General features: G+C 53.0%; 9 protein-coding genes across 9 annotated transcripts; 6 read left to right on the top strand and 3 right to left on the bottom strand.

Annotated features, from left to right (window-relative positions):
- Nucleotides 1-474: 474 nt before the first annotated feature.
- P168DRAFT_286397 (putative integral plasma membrane protein) lies at nucleotides 475-4,188 on the bottom strand. The gene is made up of 8 exons (XM_024836335.1): nucleotides 3,985-4,188; nucleotides 3,387-3,930; nucleotides 3,201-3,327; nucleotides 3,040-3,078; nucleotides 2,902-2,986; nucleotides 2,804-2,849; nucleotides 946-2,753; nucleotides 475-890 (listed from the first exon to the last, which is right to left on the bottom strand). The coding sequence occupies exons 1-8, from the start codon at nucleotides 4,021-4,023 to the stop codon at nucleotides 732-734; spliced, it is 2,847 nt and encodes a 948-aa protein (XP_024696847.1). The 5' UTR covers nucleotides 4,024-4,188; the 3' UTR covers nucleotides 475-731.
- Nucleotides 4,189-4,381: 193 nt separating this feature from the next.
- Nucleotides 4,382-5,850, top strand: P168DRAFT_308336 (snoRNA-binding rRNA-processing protein UTP6). The gene is made up of 2 exons (XM_024839185.1): nucleotides 4,382-4,490; nucleotides 4,574-5,850. The coding sequence occupies exons 1-2, from the start codon at nucleotides 4,401-4,403 to the stop codon at nucleotides 5,669-5,671; spliced, it is 1,188 nt and encodes a 395-aa protein (XP_024696846.1). The 5' UTR covers nucleotides 4,382-4,400; the 3' UTR covers nucleotides 5,672-5,850.
- On the bottom strand, nucleotides 5,763-6,610 carry P168DRAFT_294353 (peptidyl-tRNA hydrolase domain protein; the record flags this gene model as incomplete). Its single annotated transcript, XM_024837949.1, has 3 exons — nucleotides 5,763-5,850; nucleotides 5,973-6,233; nucleotides 6,345-6,610. The coding sequence occupies 3 exons, from the start codon at nucleotides 6,608-6,610 to the stop codon at nucleotides 5,763-5,765; spliced, it is 615 nt and encodes a 204-aa protein (XP_024696845.1).
- A 1,428-nt stretch (nucleotides 6,611-8,038) lies between these two features.
- On the top strand, nucleotides 8,039-11,086 carry P168DRAFT_277868 (putative RNA-binding protein (Nab3); the record flags this gene model as incomplete). Its single annotated transcript, XM_024835634.1, has 5 exons — nucleotides 8,039-9,347; nucleotides 9,415-9,594; nucleotides 9,671-10,157; nucleotides 10,221-10,441; nucleotides 10,509-11,086. The coding sequence occupies 5 exons, from the start codon at nucleotides 8,039-8,041 to the stop codon at nucleotides 11,084-11,086; spliced, it is 2,775 nt and encodes a 924-aa protein (XP_024696844.1).
- Nucleotides 11,087-11,523: 437 nt separating this feature from the next.
- On the bottom strand, nucleotides 11,524-12,205 carry P168DRAFT_286393 (cytochrome c oxidase subunit 6B family protein). The gene is made up of 2 exons (XM_024836334.1): nucleotides 11,878-12,205; nucleotides 11,524-11,790 (listed from the first exon to the last, which is right to left on the bottom strand). Exons 1-2 carry the CDS (start codon nucleotides 12,109-12,111, stop codon nucleotides 11,674-11,676), a joined length of 351 nt encoding a protein of 116 aa, XP_024696843.1. The 5' UTR covers nucleotides 12,112-12,205; the 3' UTR covers nucleotides 11,524-11,673.
- Nucleotides 12,206-12,625: 420 nt separating this feature from the next.
- Nucleotides 12,626-13,314, top strand: P168DRAFT_229043 (protein SYS1; the record flags this gene model as incomplete). The annotated part of the gene is made up of 2 exons (XM_024833166.1): nucleotides 12,626-12,873; nucleotides 12,936-13,314. The coding sequence occupies 2 exons, from the start codon at nucleotides 12,626-12,628 to the stop codon at nucleotides 13,312-13,314; spliced, it is 627 nt and encodes a 208-aa protein (XP_024696842.1).
- A 518-nt stretch (nucleotides 13,315-13,832) lies between these two features.
- On the top strand, nucleotides 13,833-15,092 carry P168DRAFT_228444 (class II aldolase/adducin domain protein; the record flags this gene model as incomplete). The annotated part of the gene is made up of 5 exons (XM_024833133.1): nucleotides 13,833-14,100; nucleotides 14,208-14,468; nucleotides 14,565-14,697; nucleotides 14,769-14,937; nucleotides 15,018-15,092. 5 exons carry the CDS (start codon nucleotides 13,833-13,835, stop codon nucleotides 15,090-15,092), a joined length of 906 nt encoding a protein of 301 aa, XP_024696841.1.
- Nucleotides 15,093-16,483: 1,391 nt separating this feature from the next.
- On the top strand, nucleotides 16,484-17,075 carry P168DRAFT_286391 (ankyrin repeat domain-containing protein; the record flags this gene model as incomplete). The annotated part of the gene is made up of 1 exon (XM_024836333.1): nucleotides 16,484-17,075. A coding segment is annotated over exon 1 (520 nt), but the record flags the coding sequence as incomplete, so codon positions are not given.
- A 186-nt stretch (nucleotides 17,076-17,261) lies between these two features.
- Nucleotides 17,262-18,198, top strand: P168DRAFT_246648 (uncharacterized protein). The gene is made up of 4 exons (XM_024834050.1): nucleotides 17,262-17,416; nucleotides 17,557-17,594; nucleotides 17,705-17,775; nucleotides 17,848-18,198. The coding sequence occupies exons 1-4, from the start codon at nucleotides 17,376-17,378 to the stop codon at nucleotides 17,935-17,937; spliced, it is 240 nt and encodes a 79-aa protein (XP_024696839.1). The 5' UTR covers nucleotides 17,262-17,375; the 3' UTR covers nucleotides 17,938-18,198.
- Nucleotides 18,199-18,260: the final 62 nt, after the last annotated feature.

Genomic DNA, 18,260 nt, shown 5'->3' with positions numbered 1-18,260 from the left:
CGGTTTTGCATGGCTGAAATGCAGGTGGTGCACCTTGACGATCTTTTGAAGTGTTTGGCGTCCCCAAATAGGACAGGCGTCTGACATAGAAACCTGCAGAGCTTTGAGATGGTTATAGGCCAAGTTTATGAAGAGCCAAGGGGATCAAACCGGTTTAGTTGACTGTACGGGTATTATTTCGAGGGAGCTGTTAGAAAAAGCCCATGCCATAGAACAGGGCAGTTGGTGAATGCCACAAGACCTTTCAGTCCACATATTGTATTTTGGCGGGGAGTTCTCATATTCAGAGACCAGTTTCTTGAACCCAGGCGTGGTTGAAAGAGATAAAATGTCGGACAGACATCCGCAGAGGGTCGAGTACCTGTCATCTGAACCTCCTATGTGTACTCCAAGTACCTACCAAGCCCTACATGATACTGTGCTCTCTTTCTCTCTCTTCCCTCTTACAAGCCAAATCATCACATCGTAAGAAGCGATCAAAACAGAAATTATTTGCACATTTAATACACAAGATATGATCATCACGGAAACCACTCAAGAGCAGCCCAACCAACCATAAGAAGGGCAGCGAGCGACGAATGCAAACCCATGCAGAAAATGCTCCGCAACAAAAAGGAAAGGATAGGATATAATTAGACAAAACATAGAGCATGCGTCACCAAAAAAGAAAAAAAGACCTAGGCGCGGCCAAACTTGCCAATAGATACGGGGGACATCAGTGTATTCCTGTCTCATTGCCAGTATCTCGGCTCGTCGAAGACGTGGTAGCGGTGGCCACGAACGCCCTGGCCCCGGAACAGTTGCGGGAAGCGAAGGCCCTCGGGGACCATTTCCTCCGGGATCATCATCTCTTCCTCTGATTCGGGCTGTCCGACGACGAATTTGCCGACCTGTTGGGTGGAAATGGTTAGTGGAGTTCTTCCACGGGGAGGGAGATAGACATACCTGGATCTCGGTGTCCGTGATCGAATCGCGGCTGATACGCGCGTAGCCTGTTCTCTTCAGGTTCTTGTAGAGAATGTACTCGCACCAGCGGTCCCAATCGGTGTGATCGATGTCCTTCATGCCGCTGATATCGCTGACGTAGGTGTTGTAGTTGCCTTCGAGCGGCTTGGTGACGAGGTAACTCAGCAGGACCATAGGGCGGGAAGACGAGCCCATCAGGTTCGAAAGATACTCCGTCTGGAGACGGCGGTCTTCGGGGTCTTCTTCCTGGCCGGAGTGGAAGACAACGACGTCGACCATCTCCCCGTACATGTCCAGAGTGGCACTGATGGCCGGGGCGAGTTCACCCACGGGCGAAGGGAGCAGGTGGTGAGTGGAGTTGACGATCGGGAACTTGGACAGCAGGGCTGAACCCCACGTGTGCTTGTTCGGCCCTGGGCCGTAGTCGGCGTACATGCCCAGGTCCTCGGCCAGGGTCTGCGTGACATCACGGTTGCCCATGATGATGCGCTGGTTATCGGACTCGAGGAGGCCAATGACGTCGAGCTCCAACTCCTGGATCACATCGCGCATGCGGCGCTCCGAGGCCCACATGTCGTTGTCCAGGCCGAAATGGACGGTCCAGATACCCATCGTGGCGACCTTGTCCTCGGGATGGTAGGGCGTGTAGTTGTTGGTCGGGAAACGCAGATATGCCACGGCGACGGCAATCAGTTGCAGGACGGCGAGGATGTAGATGTAGTACGACCGCTGCTTGCGACCATTAGGGCTGATGGGCTTGTGCTTCGGGGCGGACGAGTTGGAGACGGCGGCCGAGAAAACACCGGCGCCGATGCTCAGCATGTTCGTAATCATGAGCCAGTCCGTGCGCTCCCTGACTAGGGGTCCACCCGGAACGAAGGCGTAAGCGACAACCCACACGTGGAACAGAATCATGAAGATCATGAAGACGCCGCCAATGCCGAAGGAGGTGGCAGGAGGATGACGGACAGCCGATCCGAGCAGGACTGGCGTCACTGCCATGGTGTAGAAACCGAGAGTAAGAGCACCGTAGAATCCGGCCCAGTGACTATAGCAGGTGAGGAAAGCTGCACCCAGCGAGCCGATCCCAAACGCGGTCCAGCTTCCCGCGACACGGGGATAATAGAGACCGAACACAAGTCCGGCACCCATGACAAAGATGACCAGTGCGCCGTGAGGGGCGGCAATAGGGCCACGCACGGGGAAGCCGTCCCAGACCCAAGCGATCATGGTGCTGGATTCGGTCAGGAGAGAGAGCATCGTAAAGAAAAGGCCGCCGACACCCAGACCGGCCAACGCCCCAGATCCTTTCTTGCCGCTGGACGGGAAGTAGTCCCCTCCGCTGACGGAAGGCTGTCGGTAAGATCGGAGAGCAGCCAAGATGGCCAGTGCAATGCCAACCTTGTTCCAGCCACCATTTTCGGCATGCATGATAGGCCACACCGGGTTGTTAGTTCGGAATGCGAACTTGGAGACGGTTGACATGATCAATCCAAGACCCCACCCGAAGATCCGGGTCTCCAACCGCGCGCTGTTGGCTCTCTCGGCGTACAAAGTAGCAGCCCACGTGATCAGCGTGCACGAGAGGGAGAAGATAGTCAGGAACAATCGGTTGGCGGGATCCTGGGTCTTGTAGGCGAAAAGTCCAGAGACGGCGAGGAACTGGAAGACACGAGGACTCCGGATGACAGCGGACCTCAAGGCCGGGATTGCCAGGAAGAGGGGGGCCGCATAGGCAACAATGGCCACTTCATATCCGGAGATACCCATGTGCCACAGGGGGAAGTCTGTTGCGGTCAGAGATCAGGACGTTGTGTTAGAATGCGCCACCACTTACACCAGACAAGGACAGGCAGTGCCGTGCACATGCTCCAGAAAACGAACTACAGATGTCAGTATGTGGGCCAAGGCAACTGGTTACGCATGTGGTTTTACCCCGTTATAAACATCAGCGGCGGCGTCGGCGACTTCGCCCCAGGAGAAACCCTGACCGAAGGTGTTGCCCACAGGCTTGCCCTTCCTAGCTACGAGTCAACAGGTATTCGTAGTTTCTGGAAAATGGATTGGACGCACTCTTTTTCAAGGACGGAGTCCGCAGTAGTTTTCAACTGCCTGAGAAGGAAAAGAAATCTTAGACCATGCGTTTCTTGTATAATAACCCTGCCTTGGCAACCGTACATTTCCCATTTCTCCCTTTTTTTTTTTCGGTTTATTTCGGAAGCCACTGTACATACCCTCTGCTGACCCCTTTCACGTCCCTGACCACGATCTCAAACGCCTCAAAGTCAAGCGCAGTGACTGCATCAAAGCCAACGTCGAACAGAATGAGGGACCATTCGAAGAATGCGTATCTCGTGTAGGCTATGACAACGGTTAGACCTTTGTTCCTCCATACCACCGACGGTAATGTAGACACTCACCTCCGGCAACCTTATGAACCTTGTGCTGAATAAAGAAGTAAATCAACGGCACCAGGGTTCCGAAGAACAAACTGGCCATGACCTTGCGGTACTTGGCCGCGCGGCGGTTCTGGCTCAAGGCAAGGCAGCCCAGAGTCCACGGCAGCGTCGCAACCAGATAGGAGATCATGAAGATATCATGCCAGTCATGGTCATCGGTTGAAGTCACGTAGGTCCAACCTCCGCAGGTAAACGTCCGGAACAAACCGACACCCGCGACCACCTTCGGCAGGGTCGACTTGGGACGCGAGGTCAGGATATACCAGAGGAACACGAGGGCGAAACGGGGACCGGAGGTAATGGCGATGAAGACCTGGAAGAAGGATCGTTCGGGATATCTGTCGCCAATGGTGGCGGAGACGGACGGGAACCATTCATCGGGGTAGCCGTAGTGTTCGTTCTGGACGATCTTCCTGAAGTGCAGCGACATTCCCACTATCAAGGCGCTGAAAAAGGCCAGGTAGGCAAACACCGTATGCGTCCAGGTGATCCATTTTCCGTTGATCTGAAATTGGTCAGTGCATGTGTCGCATGAAGCCCATGGTCATCAAAAACCAACCGCTACGACAGCATCCCCATCTTTGATCCTGGGTGCCATGGCAGCGCCGGAGACGCAGGTCGATCTGCCGTCGATGAGGCAAATCCAAACAAAACTAGAACAGGAGAAAAAAGGAAAAGAAAAGACAGACGAACGAAAGTCAAGAAGAACAAATAAAAGAAAGAGAAAGAGAGAGTAAATGGAATTGCGGCAAGTAACAGAAACCCCTGACTGACTGAGGCCAACAACGCGACAATTCCATTGAGGCTCGGCAACCACGCGGGTACCAAGCAATATCCCCACTAGATCCCAAAGGGGCAGGCGGTCAGCTGTCATTGATCGGAGGTCCAATGCGGGATGCCGACCACTTTTCTCAGTCTAAGCCATTTTTTTTTTATCTCCGCTACCAGTGTCTGACAGAAGAGCCAACAACAACCATGTCAAACACCACGGATAAGGCACGCTTCTTTTTGGAGAAGTCGGTGCCGGAGTTGAAGGAATTTGAGAAGAAAAAGATATTCAGCAAGGTATGCATGTCTCCACCGGTTGATATTCTGTCGCGACCAGAGGAATAGAATGACCAACGAGTGTGTTTTCGTCTTTCTTATAGGAGGAGATCACGTCGATCATCAAGAAACGGTCCGACTTCGAACACAAGATCAATGCCCGCGGTGCGCAGTCCATCGACTTTGTGCGCTATGCCCAGTATGAAATGAATCTCGACAATCTGCGACGCAAGCGAGTGAAGCGGCTGGGAGTCAGGTCGACCGGATTTTCGGGGCAGCGACGGATCTTCTTCGTCTTGGATCGGGCCACGCGAAAGTTCCCTGGGGATATCGGATTGTGGGTTCAGTACATCGAATACGCCCGGCAGCAGAAGTCATACAAGAAGCTCTCCACGATCCTCACGGATGCGCTGCGCCTCAACCCTACGAACGTGGATCTGTGGCTCTATGCGGCGCAATACTCACTGGACGAACATGCGGACATGACCCAGTCGCGAAGCTACATGCAACGGGGGTTGCGATTCTGCAAGAGTTCGAGGAAGTTATGGTTGCATTATGCCAAGTTGGAACTGATCTACATTGCCAAACTCTTTGCCCGACAGCGGATCCTGGGTCTCGACCGCGAGATTGAAGCGCCCAAGGATCAGGGACCTTCCCTGGACGACCCCGATGCCGATATGATTGCGATGCCGCAGATCACCGAGGAGGATATCAACCCCACCGCTGGCGGTACGGACGAGGCCAACCAGCAGGCACTGCAGACCCTCAGCGCGACACCGGCCCTCACTGGTGCCATTCCTCTGGCCATCTTCAACACAGCACTAAAGCACTTCGAGAACGATGACCGGTTCGGCCATGAGTTTTACGACATGACTCTAGAGTTTGAGGATCTGCCCTGTCTGCGCCGGATCCTTGAAGAGGTGGTGGACGCGATGCGGGCGACGAAACCCGCCAGCCCCCATACGCAGATCTGCTACATCCGGCTCCCGACCGCTGGGATCCGTGTCACTTCAGCCGACTTCCCGCGGGCATTGGGCGCGTCTCTGGGACGTCTCAAGGAGAGCCAAAATGACCCTCGGGTCGCGAAGGAGGTCATTGGCTGGCTGCAACCGATCGCGCAGACCGAGAACCTGGATCCTGCCCTGCAGACGGTCCTTACCATCACCATCCAGAATGCGGAGCGGGTACTTCCCTCGGCGTAAATGGATCTCCTGTGCTATTCGAACTCCGGCGTTATCGGGGGGCTGTTGTTGAGAGAGTAAAACATAATGGTGTTGGGAATTCGTGCATTGTTTATTCGTCGGATCTGCCCCGGCGACTAGCCTTTTTGCTGCTAAGAAACTTCTTTGTCTTCAGTCTCGTTTCATTTTCAGCCTTTTTTCTGTGTATACCGTCAGTGTGATATCCTATATAGTCCATATCCAGCAGACATGAATGGAACTATCCAAATAGAAAAGGGAGTTAAGAGAATAAGAAGAATAAGAAGAATAAGACGGAACATACAATTTAGCCACGCGATCCTTCTGAGCCTGCGACGTCTCCCCAGGAATCGCATCGTCCGCGGTGGTCCGAAGCAGCTGGTAGAGCTTGTCATAGCAAGCGTCCACATTGGAGGTCTGCTTGCGCGACTCCTGCGACTGGATAACGAGCGACTCGGAACGTTCCGCGAAATAGCGCGACGACCGCAGTGGACCGTGCAGCAGGGGAGGCAGGAGCGGCAGGAGACCATGGAGGGGTAATTTGAGGGTGGCCTTGGAATTGACCCTAAAGGGGGTTCCCATTAGTGAGTGGCTTATAGCAGTGGGCTGGATTGGACGGGCCCAGGTTTGGGGGGAACAAGGAGGGGGGGACAGGGAGGGGGGGGAACATTAGTACTTGTTGACGTTCTGACCTCCTGGGCCACCGGATCGACTGAAGGAGATTTCGCAGAGATGACGCGGGATGGACTTGGAGTCGAAGGTGGACAGCCACCGTCTGGCTTCGGTCACGTCGTCATCTGAGGGGGCAGTGCTCGTGTTGGGTAGGGAAGCGGTGCGTCTGGAGGCGAATGTTCTGAGGGGGGTTGTGGGGTGTGGATGGGGGAGCCAGGAGGGGGGAGAGCAGCGTGTTGTTAAGAGGATACGGGTTGGTTGAAGGATCATGTTGGTCTATCCTTCTTTCTTTTCCTTTTGGCTTCTTCTTTTCTTGTTTGCTTTCTTTGTATTCTTTTGTTTTTCTTAATTTCTAGTTTCGTTCATGTGTTGTGGTTATTGATGAGTCTTTTGTTATTAAAGTTTGGTGGATGTACCTTAGTAGTGGAAGGAAGAAAGATGAGTGGACATTGAATTAAAGATGAGGATCGCTGCTAAGAATAAATAAGCCGTAGTCCGGACTGCCTTGAGGATCTTCCAGCTCCAACACCAAGCTATACATGGACCCATTCTTGACTTGATCCTTAGGTAATACAATCTACTCTGTATACAGACACACCTAGAGTCAAACTGGTTTCCCTGCATGAATCTGACAGTCCATGGCCTATCATTCCACGTTCAGATAACAATGGCTTGCATGGATGGAGTCCTGCTGATCCGTCGTGAGTACTTTTGGTTCCTACATAGTACATACATGGTGGTACGGGTGTAATGTGTACATGTAACGGAGTCCTCTCTTTCCGCCATATACGAATATTCCATGGGGTTCTAGGGGATGTAGTGATAGGACTAATGTATTGGATTAATTAATTAGGATTCAATAAGTAATGATAGTCCCATCGATAATCGTGAAACCCAAGAGAAGTATGATGAAAAATGGGTAACACTAATTATACTAACGAAACCTACATAAACTTTATCTGTAAATTACCAAAACCATTTGGAATGAGTCACTTATTCACTGAATTACCGAGGCATACAGTATTCTTGACCTTTTCCCTCACTTCTCCCTACATTCTCTCCATATCTCTCTCTCTTCCTCTCATTTAAGTTTAACTCTGGTATTCCAGTGACACCATGACTAATCCCTGACTAACCTCATATCTCCAATTCTTCCTCCCGACCTCACCGGATCATTCATCAATCCTCAACCCAGGAAGTTCCGTCACCCACCAGACTGTGGACTCGCATACACTTGGCTCTATTTACTTCACTAGATCCACATCTTACCTTTCGCCTCCTCCTTATCAGTCTTCCTTTCCGGTTCCTACAACTTATATCATTGTTCTTTTCTCCTCTTCCACTCGGTCATCACTTCTCCAATCTCCTCCTACTTCCCTACTACTTACTCCCCCTGCGGATTCTCCCCGACCTCCCCTTCCTCCCTCCATCGCTTCCTCTATCCTCGTCTATCTTACCGGCCCGGTTCTCCAACGCCCCGTTTTTTTTTCTTTACCTTTTTTTTTCCTTCTTCCGATTATCCTTTCCCTTCTGTTCACTTTTCCTAAAAAAGATAGCCCCACCTTAGCTTCGTCGATTTTTTGAATTCTCCCTCCCCCCATCACTGGTGGTTTCTGGGATCTTATTTCCCTTCTCCTCCCCTTTTTCCTTCCTTCTTGTGCTTCTTGTAGATGAATCGCCTCTTTGCCCGTGGTCTACATGACGCCCAGTTCCCCAGATGAGGCTCTCCACTTTCGAGGCAAGACCCTAACTCCTGAGAGCCCTCGTCCGCTACACGTCGCGGAACCCACCAGTATCCCGGTGCTGCAGAATCAAATGGACCCCATCTTCAACGATACCTCTACTTATGAGCAGTCCCCTCGTGACTCTTTCGCCCCAGGCAATTGGAATTCCCAGGCGCAACAGAATCATTTTCCTCAGTCGCAAGGTCATCATGCGGGGTTGGGAAGCGTGACGACCCAGGATCGGGACTATGAGACGGGGATGGGTGGAGGACGGCAGCAGCCACAACAACAACAACAACAACAACAGCAACACCAGGCAAAGCAAGCACCGCAGCACCCACAGGACCAAGGTAGTTCCCACATTGGCTCTTTTTTCACGGCAGATGGATCGGCGACCTGGAGTTATGATCGAACGTCGCTCCCATCCAGTCAGCCTGCAGTTTCTATGGAATCCCAGAACCCTTCAGCAGCACCAGCGGAATCTTCTCTAACTACATATCCTCCGTCAGATTATGCCGCCTCCCAACTAGCGTATCCCTCCCCCGATGTCCCTCCCTCTTCCTCTTCCCATATTACCCACGGCGTTTCCCATGCGAACGCGGTAGACCCCGCAGTCACCACCAGCTGGGCAACCCCGTCAGCGCCCGGTCGCCTAGATACTCAAGACTCCCTCCGTGACGCCCGTGGGGAGGACGGGGTGGACTTCCAGAACCTCCTTGATAATCTTCCACCCTCGTCGGCTGCCCCTTTTGCCCCTGCGGTCTCGGAGACGGCCCCCATGTCTGCCCACGATGCTGAGGATCCCACTCAATCTGCCCTCGGCCTCCCCCCTCGTCCCCCTCCCCAAGACAAGCCTTCCATCCACCCCAATTACCATCCCGGCGACGATATTCGCTCCTATCATCAATTCCAGCCGCCGTCGTCTAATGTGCAGCCCACCCAATCCACCCAGCAGAGTAATCATCCCCCATCCAATGCAGGGCTGCCCGGGGCGGCGGCGACGGGAGCCCCCGGGACGAGCGCGGCCGCTAGTAACTTGCCGCCTCCCCCCGCGCCCAGTTTCCAGCAGTCGTTGCCGACCGAGGGCCAAACGCCCCGATCCCCTAATCATAAGAATAATCGCGAGGATAGACAAGCGAACCGTCAGTCCAGGGTGTCCAGTGATGATGCCCCCTGGGGTCCGGAGGTCCAGAAGAAATATGACGAGTTTCTGCACAATGAGCGGATCTATGTGACGGAGGGTCTTTGGGACCGTTTTCCACACGGGTCGAGGTTGTTTGTTGGTTCGTCATGCTTGGCCCTTTTCTAGCTGGCGTGGGTGTGTTCTAATCCGTCGTCCGTGTTCTCCAGGCAATCTTCCCACGGAGAGGGTCACCAAGCGTGACCTATTCCATATCTTCCACAAGTATGGCAAGTTGGCCCAGATCTCCATCAAACAGGCGTACGGCTTCATTCAATTCCTCGAGTCCGGCTCCTGTAAGCAGGCTTTGGATGTGGAGCAGGGCGCCGTTGTGAGGGGGCGCAAAGTCCGTAAGTACATTCCGGAACGGACAATACGCGCACACGTCTCTCTTTGCAGACAGCTGATTGGTACTATCCCTCCCAGATCTCGAAATCTCAAAGCCTCAGCGAAACACCCGGCCCGGTCCCGCCCCGGCTGAGCCCTCCCGGGCGCCTCCGCCGCGGCGATCGAGGTCTCCGGAATACACTCGCGGTGGCTCCGGCAGCCGCAATCCCCGAGGCAGCGGAGACCGGTACGAGCGGGCGTACGAGTCTACTCGCTTGCCATTCAGCGACTTTCGAGACGAGCCGACCCACCGCAGACGTGATGACTATCGACCTCCCCCGCGATCGCCGTCGCCACGGCCGTTCCGCGGACGGGATGGATACCGATCCCGAGACCGGACTCCGGAGCGCTATGATCGACGGGACAGGCGGCGCTCACGATCGCCGTATGCGAGAGACCGGAGGTTTCGGAGTCCCAGCCCGCGGGGCCGTGGTCCGTACGAGGGCGATTACGAGCTGCCCGTCCCCAGGCGAGCTCCTCGTGACGTTCCGGAGGTGCAGATTCTGGTCTTGGAGGATGTTGATCGGTTAGTATTGACCCGTTGCGAACCTTGCTTTGTTCACCCAGCACTCATGTGTTTCGAACGCAGCAATTTCATCTTTTTCGTGGAGAACGCCTTTCGCAATCGGGGTCTTCGGGTAGATGTCCTGGCCCTCGGACCCCGGATCCCGCTGAACGCGGCCGTCCAGCGTCAGATCAGCGAGGGTGTGCTGGCAGTGGTCCGACTGGCACGGCCGAACCAATTCTCGAGGAAGATCCCGCTGCAGGTGTTTGATCGCAGTGCGGGGGTGGATAATGTGCGGTTCAACGGTGAGTCGGCCTCTGCGAGCTAATGACCCCTCCCGTCCGTGAACCTTGTCGCTGATCATTGCAATAGAGTACCCGGATGTTGAGCCCAGCATCGCCGCCGAGATCGTCTTTCACGCTCAATCGCTCCACCGCAGCGCGCCTCCGACCCCCTTCCCCCCTCCACCTCCAGCCTTTGGGGTCCCTCCCATGGCGCCGGCTCCGATCCCATCGACTCTAGTGCCGCCGGTGTCGATGCCTCCGGCGTCGATGCCAGCCCTCAATAACCCAGCCAATGTGGCGAACCTCATCACGTCGCTGGATGGCCCGACCTTGCAGTCTTTGTTGAGTACTTTGCAATCGCGGCCGCCGGCCGCCCCCGCCGCACAACCCCCCTTTACCGCGGCGCCCAATGTTGGGGGCCCTTCCGGGGTGGACCTCGCCAACATCCTCACTGCTGCCACCCGCCAGCCTCTTCCCGCCAACCCCCAGCAGGCAGTACCCCCGCAGCCCTTTCCACTGCCCCCGCGCAATGTCCCGGCGGTGTCGGACCCAAATCTGTTGGCGCTTCTTGCCAAGGGCTTGGGCGGACAGCCGCCACAAAACCAGGCCCCGGTTGGTCCTCATGTACAGCATCTGATGAACCAGCTGGGCAAATGGAAGCAATGATTTACGAGATCTCTTTTCCCCCTTCTCTTATTCTTTTCTCGTTTCCTTCTTTGTCTCCATGATCCCCAATGCATTTATTCTCTCTCTTCTCCTCATATTTGGGTCCTTTACGGTCTTTTGCATATGGTGTCGGGCGTTGGTGAGTCATTATGATTGAGGACTTTATGACATGGAATTCTAGCTGGCCATCGGTAATGGATGGCATTGTTCGTTTGGTTTTCCTCTTAATGTGTCCCACGAGTGCGGTCTTGCCCTGTGGTGTGGATGTCTCGTTCGAGACATCAAGACATGCGCTTTTCGAAGGAAAATGCATCTATCTTAATCGCATGGCGAAGTGTTGATTGGCTTGCTTTCTTGCTTGTTCTCTGTGTAATAATCTAGCATCTAGCGTTTACTTGCAAAATGGCACACAAGTCGGTAGTTTTGACGTGCATTGACGTTGATATACATTGAATAGTCATTATGCTAGCGTAGTAAGTAGATATTGTACAACACGAAGATAGGAGTACCTTCGATCTATAAAACAGCATCATCACCATCATTCCCCCATTGTTACCTTCCTTTCCTTGTTTCTCTTACCGCGTCAGTTATTTCGACCCCGACCAACCCTGAGTCTTCAAACTGGCAGCATCCTCCTTCTTGATCTTCTCGATCGTCTTATCCCGGTTATACTCCATCACGCGCTTCTCCTTGAAGTACTTGACCTGTTCCGACGTCAGTATCCGATTCGAGTGACATTCGCAGAATAGCACTAAATTATAAATGCACTGGATTGGATTGTGTAAACATACCCAAGCCTTGGCGCACGCGCCCTCAAACTCCGCCAGCTCACCCCCGCATTTACTCTGCGCCTCCTTCTCGTTCTTGAGCGCGTCCAGGATGTTGTTGTTATCCAAACAGGTGAAGAACTTATCGCGGCCTTCCCAGCATCGTTCGCGGGAGGTGCGGTCCGGCGCGATGCGGCCGCCGTCGGAGGCTTTCGAGGTGTCGGTGGAGGAGGAGGAGGACCAAGGGAGCCAGCCCATGTTGATATCAGGTTATCGGGTATAGGAGGGGGAGAAAATATAAGACGGAGACAGAGAGATTGAGTGGTGGCTGTTGATGATGTTTGGATTGAAGGTGCAGTTGGATGGATAACGTTGCGGCGGTCTTGGCGGAGCGGGCTGTTCTGCCTGGGGCGCTAAGGCTTGTTTAGGCATGGTTCCGTTCCGCTAAATCCGACAGAGTGTCTCCGTACTGTTAACTGTTAACTATCTTGATTCTGGGGATGGACTAGACAGCGGAGATTCCTGTCTATTTACTCCTTTCATCCACTCTCCTATCTACCTCTCCCCTACGTTAGGAAGAGTCTAAGACTTCCCGGGGATTATCATCCACGGATAGCTGCTATTACCATCTTTACTCCGACCCAACGTGCATGTGTCCCATCCCGCAACCCTTCCACCACCCGACCTCGCTGGTCCTGCGCCAGCCGCAGGATTGATCAATCTAATCCAATCCACACCACCTACCTGTCCGCGAGACACCCACACAAAGTTGATGCCGGTTCGCCGACGGCGTGCTGCGGGGGGCGCCCGATCCGAGCTGCCGCCGCTGAAGATCGTGCGCAAGATCCTCCTGCTACAGCTGGCTTACTATGCCTCCGCGACGGTCTTGATCCTGTTTACTACGCTTGTTTACGGAACGCCCTTCTCGCTTGATCTGGTCTTGAACTGGGATGCTATTCGTGGGGATACGACTATTGGGTGGATGTTGGGGTTCGTGTGGGTGTTGAATAGTGGGATAGGGTGAGCTTCTTATACTCCCCCTCTTGCGGCAGAACTAGGACTAACCCTCGCTATCATCTCAGGGTGATCTTCCTTCTCCTACTCGTCGTCCGATCCAAGCTGATCCCCGACTTCGCCTTGACCATCCATTTTCTACACATCATCGCTACCACCCTATACACGCATTCGATCCCTCGGAACTGGCTCTGGTGGGGTCTGCAAGGCGCCAGCGCCTCCCTCATGACCTTCCTCGGAGTCTGGGCCTGCCAGTGGCGCGAACTCCAGCCCATCAGCTTCGGCGGGATCGGAGGCTCCAGCAGCGGCAGCGGCTCAGGGCCGTCATCCCAACCAGCCGGAGACGACAACGGCGAGTCGTCACGCGGTCGCGGGCGCGCCCGGGATCTAGGCGGGAACGAGTACGAGATGGGCGAGATGAAGGTGACCGGTGATCAGGCGGTGTAATCCTACTTATTTTTTTTCTTATATATCTTCCATTTTTGATCCTGTCGTGTGTGCCCATCTCTTCGGGAAGGAGGGGGAGCATTGATCTATGACTTTTGATGTATACCCTACTGGCTTTCTGGGACCTGTATAGATGGCGTTCCTTTTGGGGGGTTGCTTCGTGTGCTGTGCGGTACGTTCTGGTCTTTTTATTGTATTCTGTTTAGTGGACGAGATTACCTTCTTATAAATAATAATTACATATGGTACATAATAGAGTCGTGATTCCAATTAGATCGTGTATTTACGGACTTTCGTCCGCTGCGCCTTACAGGAACATCTGCGCCTTACGGACACCTTCAACAATCCAATCAAGCAACGCGATCCGATTGCATTACGCAGTGGGGGAGGTGGGGAATCCTCTCAATCAAAGGGCGATAAATAGCTGGATTAAACCATTTTCCTCCAACAATCATTGACAGCTTGATATATATCATACCTTATATATCTCTATACGATTTCCCCCAATCACCAACAACATGTCAACAACAACAGCAACCACCCAACAACAACAAGTACACATCACCGCACCACCCAACCAGCAATACTCCCCCGCAGACAACGATGCAACCTTCCAAGCAACAGCGCGAGGCGACCGCAACGGCACACTCAAACTCCGCGGCATTCCCACCTTCACAGACCGGCTCGCCCAGCGCCAGTGGATGAAAGAGCACATGGCAGCTGCATTCCGCTTCTTCGGCAAGCAGGGCTACGGCGAGGGCATCTCAGGCCATATCTCCATGAGGGGTGGGATATCCCCTTCTTTCTCCTCACTTCTCTATTTCTGTCCCTGAAATAACCTATCCCTGACAATACACATGAGTAACTAATTCGATGATTGATAATGATGACAGACCCCGTCCAAGAAGACCACTTCTGGATGAACCCCTACGCAAAACACTTCTCGGCAATGAAAGCCTCGGACCTGGTCCTCGTCGACGCGGAGGGCTACGTCGTCGACGGCGGCAACCAGGCGCCTATCAACGAGGCGGGCTTTATGATCCATTCGGAGATTCATCGCGCGAGGCCGGATGTCGTTGCTGCGGCGCATACGCATGGTGTTTATGGGAAGGCGTGGAGCGCGTTTGGGAGGGGGATTGAGATGTTGACTCAGGGTTTGTCTTGTCTTTTCTTCTTCTTGATTCGCTATCTTGGGGGATTAGGATGGATGGGATGGATAGGTTGGGTATGCTAACGAGACCTCCGGGCAGATGCGTGCAACTTCTACGGCCGACTAGGTGTCTACGATAGCCACGGGGGAGTGGCACTGGCGCAGGAGGAAGGTGAGAGGATTGCGAAGGCGTTGGGGGAGAAGAATATTGCGTGTATTCTACAAAACCATGGGTGTGTCCTTTTTACCGCTGGGCTCTGTTCCCTTTATCCAGATTTATCGACTCCTGAGTCTAACCCTAAAGTCTTCTTACCGTCGGCCGCACCGTGGACGAAGCCGCGTTCCTCTTCTCCAGTCTGGATAACTCGTGCCATGCGCAGTTGCTTGCTGATGCGGCTGCTGCGAATGGGGTGCCGAAGAGGGTTATTGATCATGAGGTTGCGCAGTTTACGGCTGATGCGGTTCAGAATCCGGTGTGTTCTTTTTCTTTTCCCCCATCTCATATGTTTTACTCCGAAATTGAAGAAAGAAAATGTGTGTACTAACTGCACAGCACAACTTTTATACCGAGTTCCAACCTGAGTTTGATCTGATTGTGGAGGAGTCGAATGGAAGGGTTCTTCAGTAGGGGTTGCTTTGGTTGAATGGTTGAATATTTGTTATGAACTGCAATGAAATGAAATTGATTGTGATTGCTTGATGTTTTTCCTTTATCTGATGGTCTACATCTCGCTAATATTCTCGAGAAGCTGCCTTGATGCTAATATACAGATAAATATCTGCTAGCTCGGATTACTTTTATCTCCAACCATCGTTTCAAGTCCAGCTCCTGCAACTTTGGACCGTCTGGACACATACAAGTTGGACTCGCCGTCGAGATTGCATTTCCTTGAGACGCAAACCCTCGATATCTACATCTCGAAACTATCAGTCTGACCCATCGTCCGTTTCTTTCATACAGTGCCTTGTTCGACTACTGACCGGTCGACTCTTCTTTGTTGGACGCGAGTCCTAGAAAGAGCCTTTGATCTACAAAGCCATTAAGTCTTTGTTTGTCTCATACTGGTTTGTTCATTTGTCTCATCTTGTCTCGTTTCTTTGTCTATACCTCCGAACAATGATCTTGTCACGATTTGAACTATGACTCGTGTCACCTATAAATTATCATCATCCAGTCCTTGAGATCGAATCCATCAACTAAAACACGACCATCACCTACAATCTACGACAAACGCCCAGCATGCACGCCTGCAAATCCTTCCAAGACCTCCCGGTGGACATCCTCCTGTCAATAGCTGACAACCTCGATCTGCAGGATCTCTTCACCCTCATCCACACCCTCCCACACCTAGCACCCTACCTTAGCACCGCTCACATGTCTACACAGGAAATTGTCAAAGGGACCATCCTGCACCTGCTCGCCGAAGAGCACGGCACAAGGATCGATCTGTTCAAGACGGCGGTGCACAAGATCCAAGCCCCCCAGATCAACGCCCAAGACATCTACCGCCGCACCGCCCTCTCCACCGCCATCTGCTTCTACAAGATCTCCATGGTCGACATGCTCCTGCAGCACCCCGACATCGACGTCAACCGCCCCGACATGTACGGCATCCCACCGCTGCAACTCGCCGCCATCATCGGATCCACCTACATCATCAGCATGCTCCTCGACCACGACAGCATCGACACCAGTCTCCCCCTCGTCCCAGGCGGCCAGGCCCTCGCCACAGCCGCCCGGCAAGCCCTCAAGGCCGGCCAAAGGGACCAATACCACGCACTGCTGGAAGGTCTCGTCACCCAGACCCGGCTCCACGTCGACGACCGCGACAACTTCAACTACACGTTCCTCTCGAAAGCCGCCGAAGCAGGCGACGCCACAATGGTGAGTGTCCTCCTAATGATGCTAGACGATGACCTCGCCAGCAGCTCGCGCACAAACCCCACCCGCCGCCCCCTGATCAACGTCAACGCCGAGACCCTCAGCGGCTCGACCCCCCTCACCTACGCCCTCATCCTCAACCACAAGGCCGTCATGCAGCAGCTCATCCCCCGCCCCGACGTCGACGTCAACCTGCAAGGCTTCTGCCGCCCCCCACTAGTCCTAGCCATCCTGCAAGGCGACACAGACACCGCGAAGCTGCTTCTCGCGCGAGGCGCCGACCTCCACGCCGACGCGCTCGATTTCACAGGCCGCACACCGCTGGCCTGCGCCGCGGAGTGCGGGCACACGGAGATCGTACAGCTGCTGCTCGAGCGCAGCGACGTCGACCCTCACCGCGTTGACAGCGATCGCTTGACCCCTCTGCTGCATGCGATCGCCGCGGACAAGTCCGACGTCGTGATGATGCTGCTGCGCCGTGGGGACGCCGTCTGCTGCTCGTTCGACCTGGTTCTACACTCGCCGGCCATTTACTGCGCGGTGCTCGAGCACCCGGAGTGGCTGGCGTTGTGGCCCCGCTGTGATTGTTTGGGCTGTGGTTACTATCATCTGAATGATCCGGCTTATGTGTCTCGGCCTGATTGGAAGCAGTATGTGCGGGACTATTATTTGAAGTAGTAGCTTGATTTATATAGACCTGTGTGTGAGGTTATAGAGACAATAGACTTGGATGTGAGGTTATAGAGATAATATAAGCGTGTGGTTGGTCGTGTCTGCATTGTATAGTAGGTAATATGACGGTGATGCCGATCACCCGACCGCTTGCTGTATCCGGTCTAGCGCATATCTTATCGTCTACACTCTACGGAGTATCCGTACAGTACATAATTTTGCCTCATCTTGTCATCGTTCCAATTCCAACACTCGCAGATATACAAAGAGTCGCCCTTTAACCTATAAGTTCACATTACAAATTTTACAGCAAGGAAATTGAGGGAGTGAGGAGAAGAACGAGAAAACAAATTGAACATGGCAGCCTCACTAGCCCCCGAGTGCAACGAGATCAAAGAGTGCGTTCGTCCTAGTCTATTAAGATTATCTTCTATCGTCTAGTATATCCTATTCTCCCGTTCTCCACATGGAGATGGATATACAGAACGAAAGAAGAAAGAAGAAAACTCAAGACAAGACTTGCTAACTTGTCTCGCAGGAAATACGATACCTGTTTCTTGAAATGGTACAGCGAGAGTATGTCTCTATTCTTTTCTTCTTCTATCCTGGCCCTTTCTCTGATGCGTGCTGTGCATTGTACTGCGCAGCTCATTCATGTGTGTATGGTGTATACTAACAACGACCAGAATACCTCCGAGGAAACACCACCTCGAACGAATGTGAGGAGCTCTTCTCTAAGTATAAGGCTTGCTTGAGTGTATGTCCTTCCTCTTCCTCCTCTTTCATATATATTTAAAGAATATTAAAGGAAGAATACTAACGAGACTAGAAAACCCTCAAAGACAAAGGCATCGACACGATGCTAGAAGACGTGCGCAAGGGGAACAAGGAGCTGGATGCGGAGTTTTTGAAGCGTTGATTACTTACTTCCTTATTTCTATCTTACTATTGATTTACCTATTTATGGTTTTGCACTTTTGAGGTTGTTTTTGTTTTGTTTTTGGTGGTTGATTGGTTTGCTATTTACGCGTTGACTCCGCTAGATGGGTTGCATTGTACTATATATACAGCGTGATTGATCTGTATTTGTATTTTCTTGGGTTTGGTTTTTGGGTTGGGTGCTACTGTGTATGAATAGCTCTCTTCTCTGGCGATAACGTCTCTTATTCTTATCATTTACCTTATGATTCACCTTACTATCTATACATATGGCTATGGTTAAGCTCGCGTATCGAATATGAA

Source organism: Aspergillus campestris, assembly GCF_002847485.1.
Source record: "Aspergillus campestris IBT 28561 chromosome Unknown P168scaffold_1, whole genome shotgun sequence".
NCBI classification, from domain to species: Eukaryota; Fungi; Ascomycota; class Eurotiomycetes; order Eurotiales; family Aspergillaceae; genus Aspergillus; species Aspergillus campestris.
This window is presented reverse-complemented; position numbering and strand designations above follow the sequence as displayed.

What these genes read in the sequence shown, in the direction of transcription:
- P168DRAFT_308336 (XM_024839185.1), top strand. Translation starts at nt 4,401, where the DNA reads ATGTCAAACACCACGGATAAGGCACGCTTCTTTTTGGAGAAGTCGGTG. An exon ending in AGAAAAAGATATTCAGCAAG is followed by an intron (nt 4,491 to 4,573) that starts GTATGCATGTCT and finishes TCTTTCTTATAG; the next exon opens with GAGGAGATCACGTCGATCAT.
- P168DRAFT_286393 (XM_024836334.1), bottom strand. Translation starts at nt 12,111, where the DNA reads ATGGGCTGGCTCCCTTGGTCCTCCTCCTCCTCCACCGACACCTCGAAA. An exon ending in GCGCGTGCGCCAAGGCTTGG is followed by an intron (nt 11,791 to 11,877) that starts GTATGTTTACAC and finishes ACGTCGGAACAG; the next exon opens with GTCAAGTACTTCAAGGAGAA.
- P168DRAFT_286397 (XM_024836335.1), bottom strand. Translation starts at nt 4,023, where the DNA reads ATGGCACCCAGGATCAAAGATGGGGATGCTGTCGTAGCG. An exon ending in GGTTCATAAGGTTGCCGGAG is followed by an intron (nt 3,328 to 3,386) that starts GTGAGTGTCTAC and finishes CCGTTGTCATAG; the next exon opens with CCTACACGAGATACGCATTC. An exon ending in CCGCTGATGTTTATAACGGG is followed by an intron (nt 2,850 to 2,901) that starts GTAAAACCACAT and finishes TGACATCTGTAG; the next exon opens with TTCGTTTTCTGGAGCATGTG.
- P168DRAFT_246648 (XM_024834050.1), top strand. Translation starts at nt 17,376, where the DNA reads ATGGCAGCCTCACTAGCCCCCGAGTGCAACGAGATCAAAGA. An exon ending in CTTGAAATGGTACAGCGAGA is followed by an intron (nt 17,595 to 17,704) that starts GTATGTCTCTAT and finishes AACAACGACCAG; the next exon opens with AATACCTCCGAGGAAACACC. An exon ending in AGTATAAGGCTTGCTTGAGT is followed by an intron (nt 17,776 to 17,847) that starts GTATGTCCTTCC and finishes TAACGAGACTAG; the next exon opens with AAAACCCTCAAAGACAAAGG.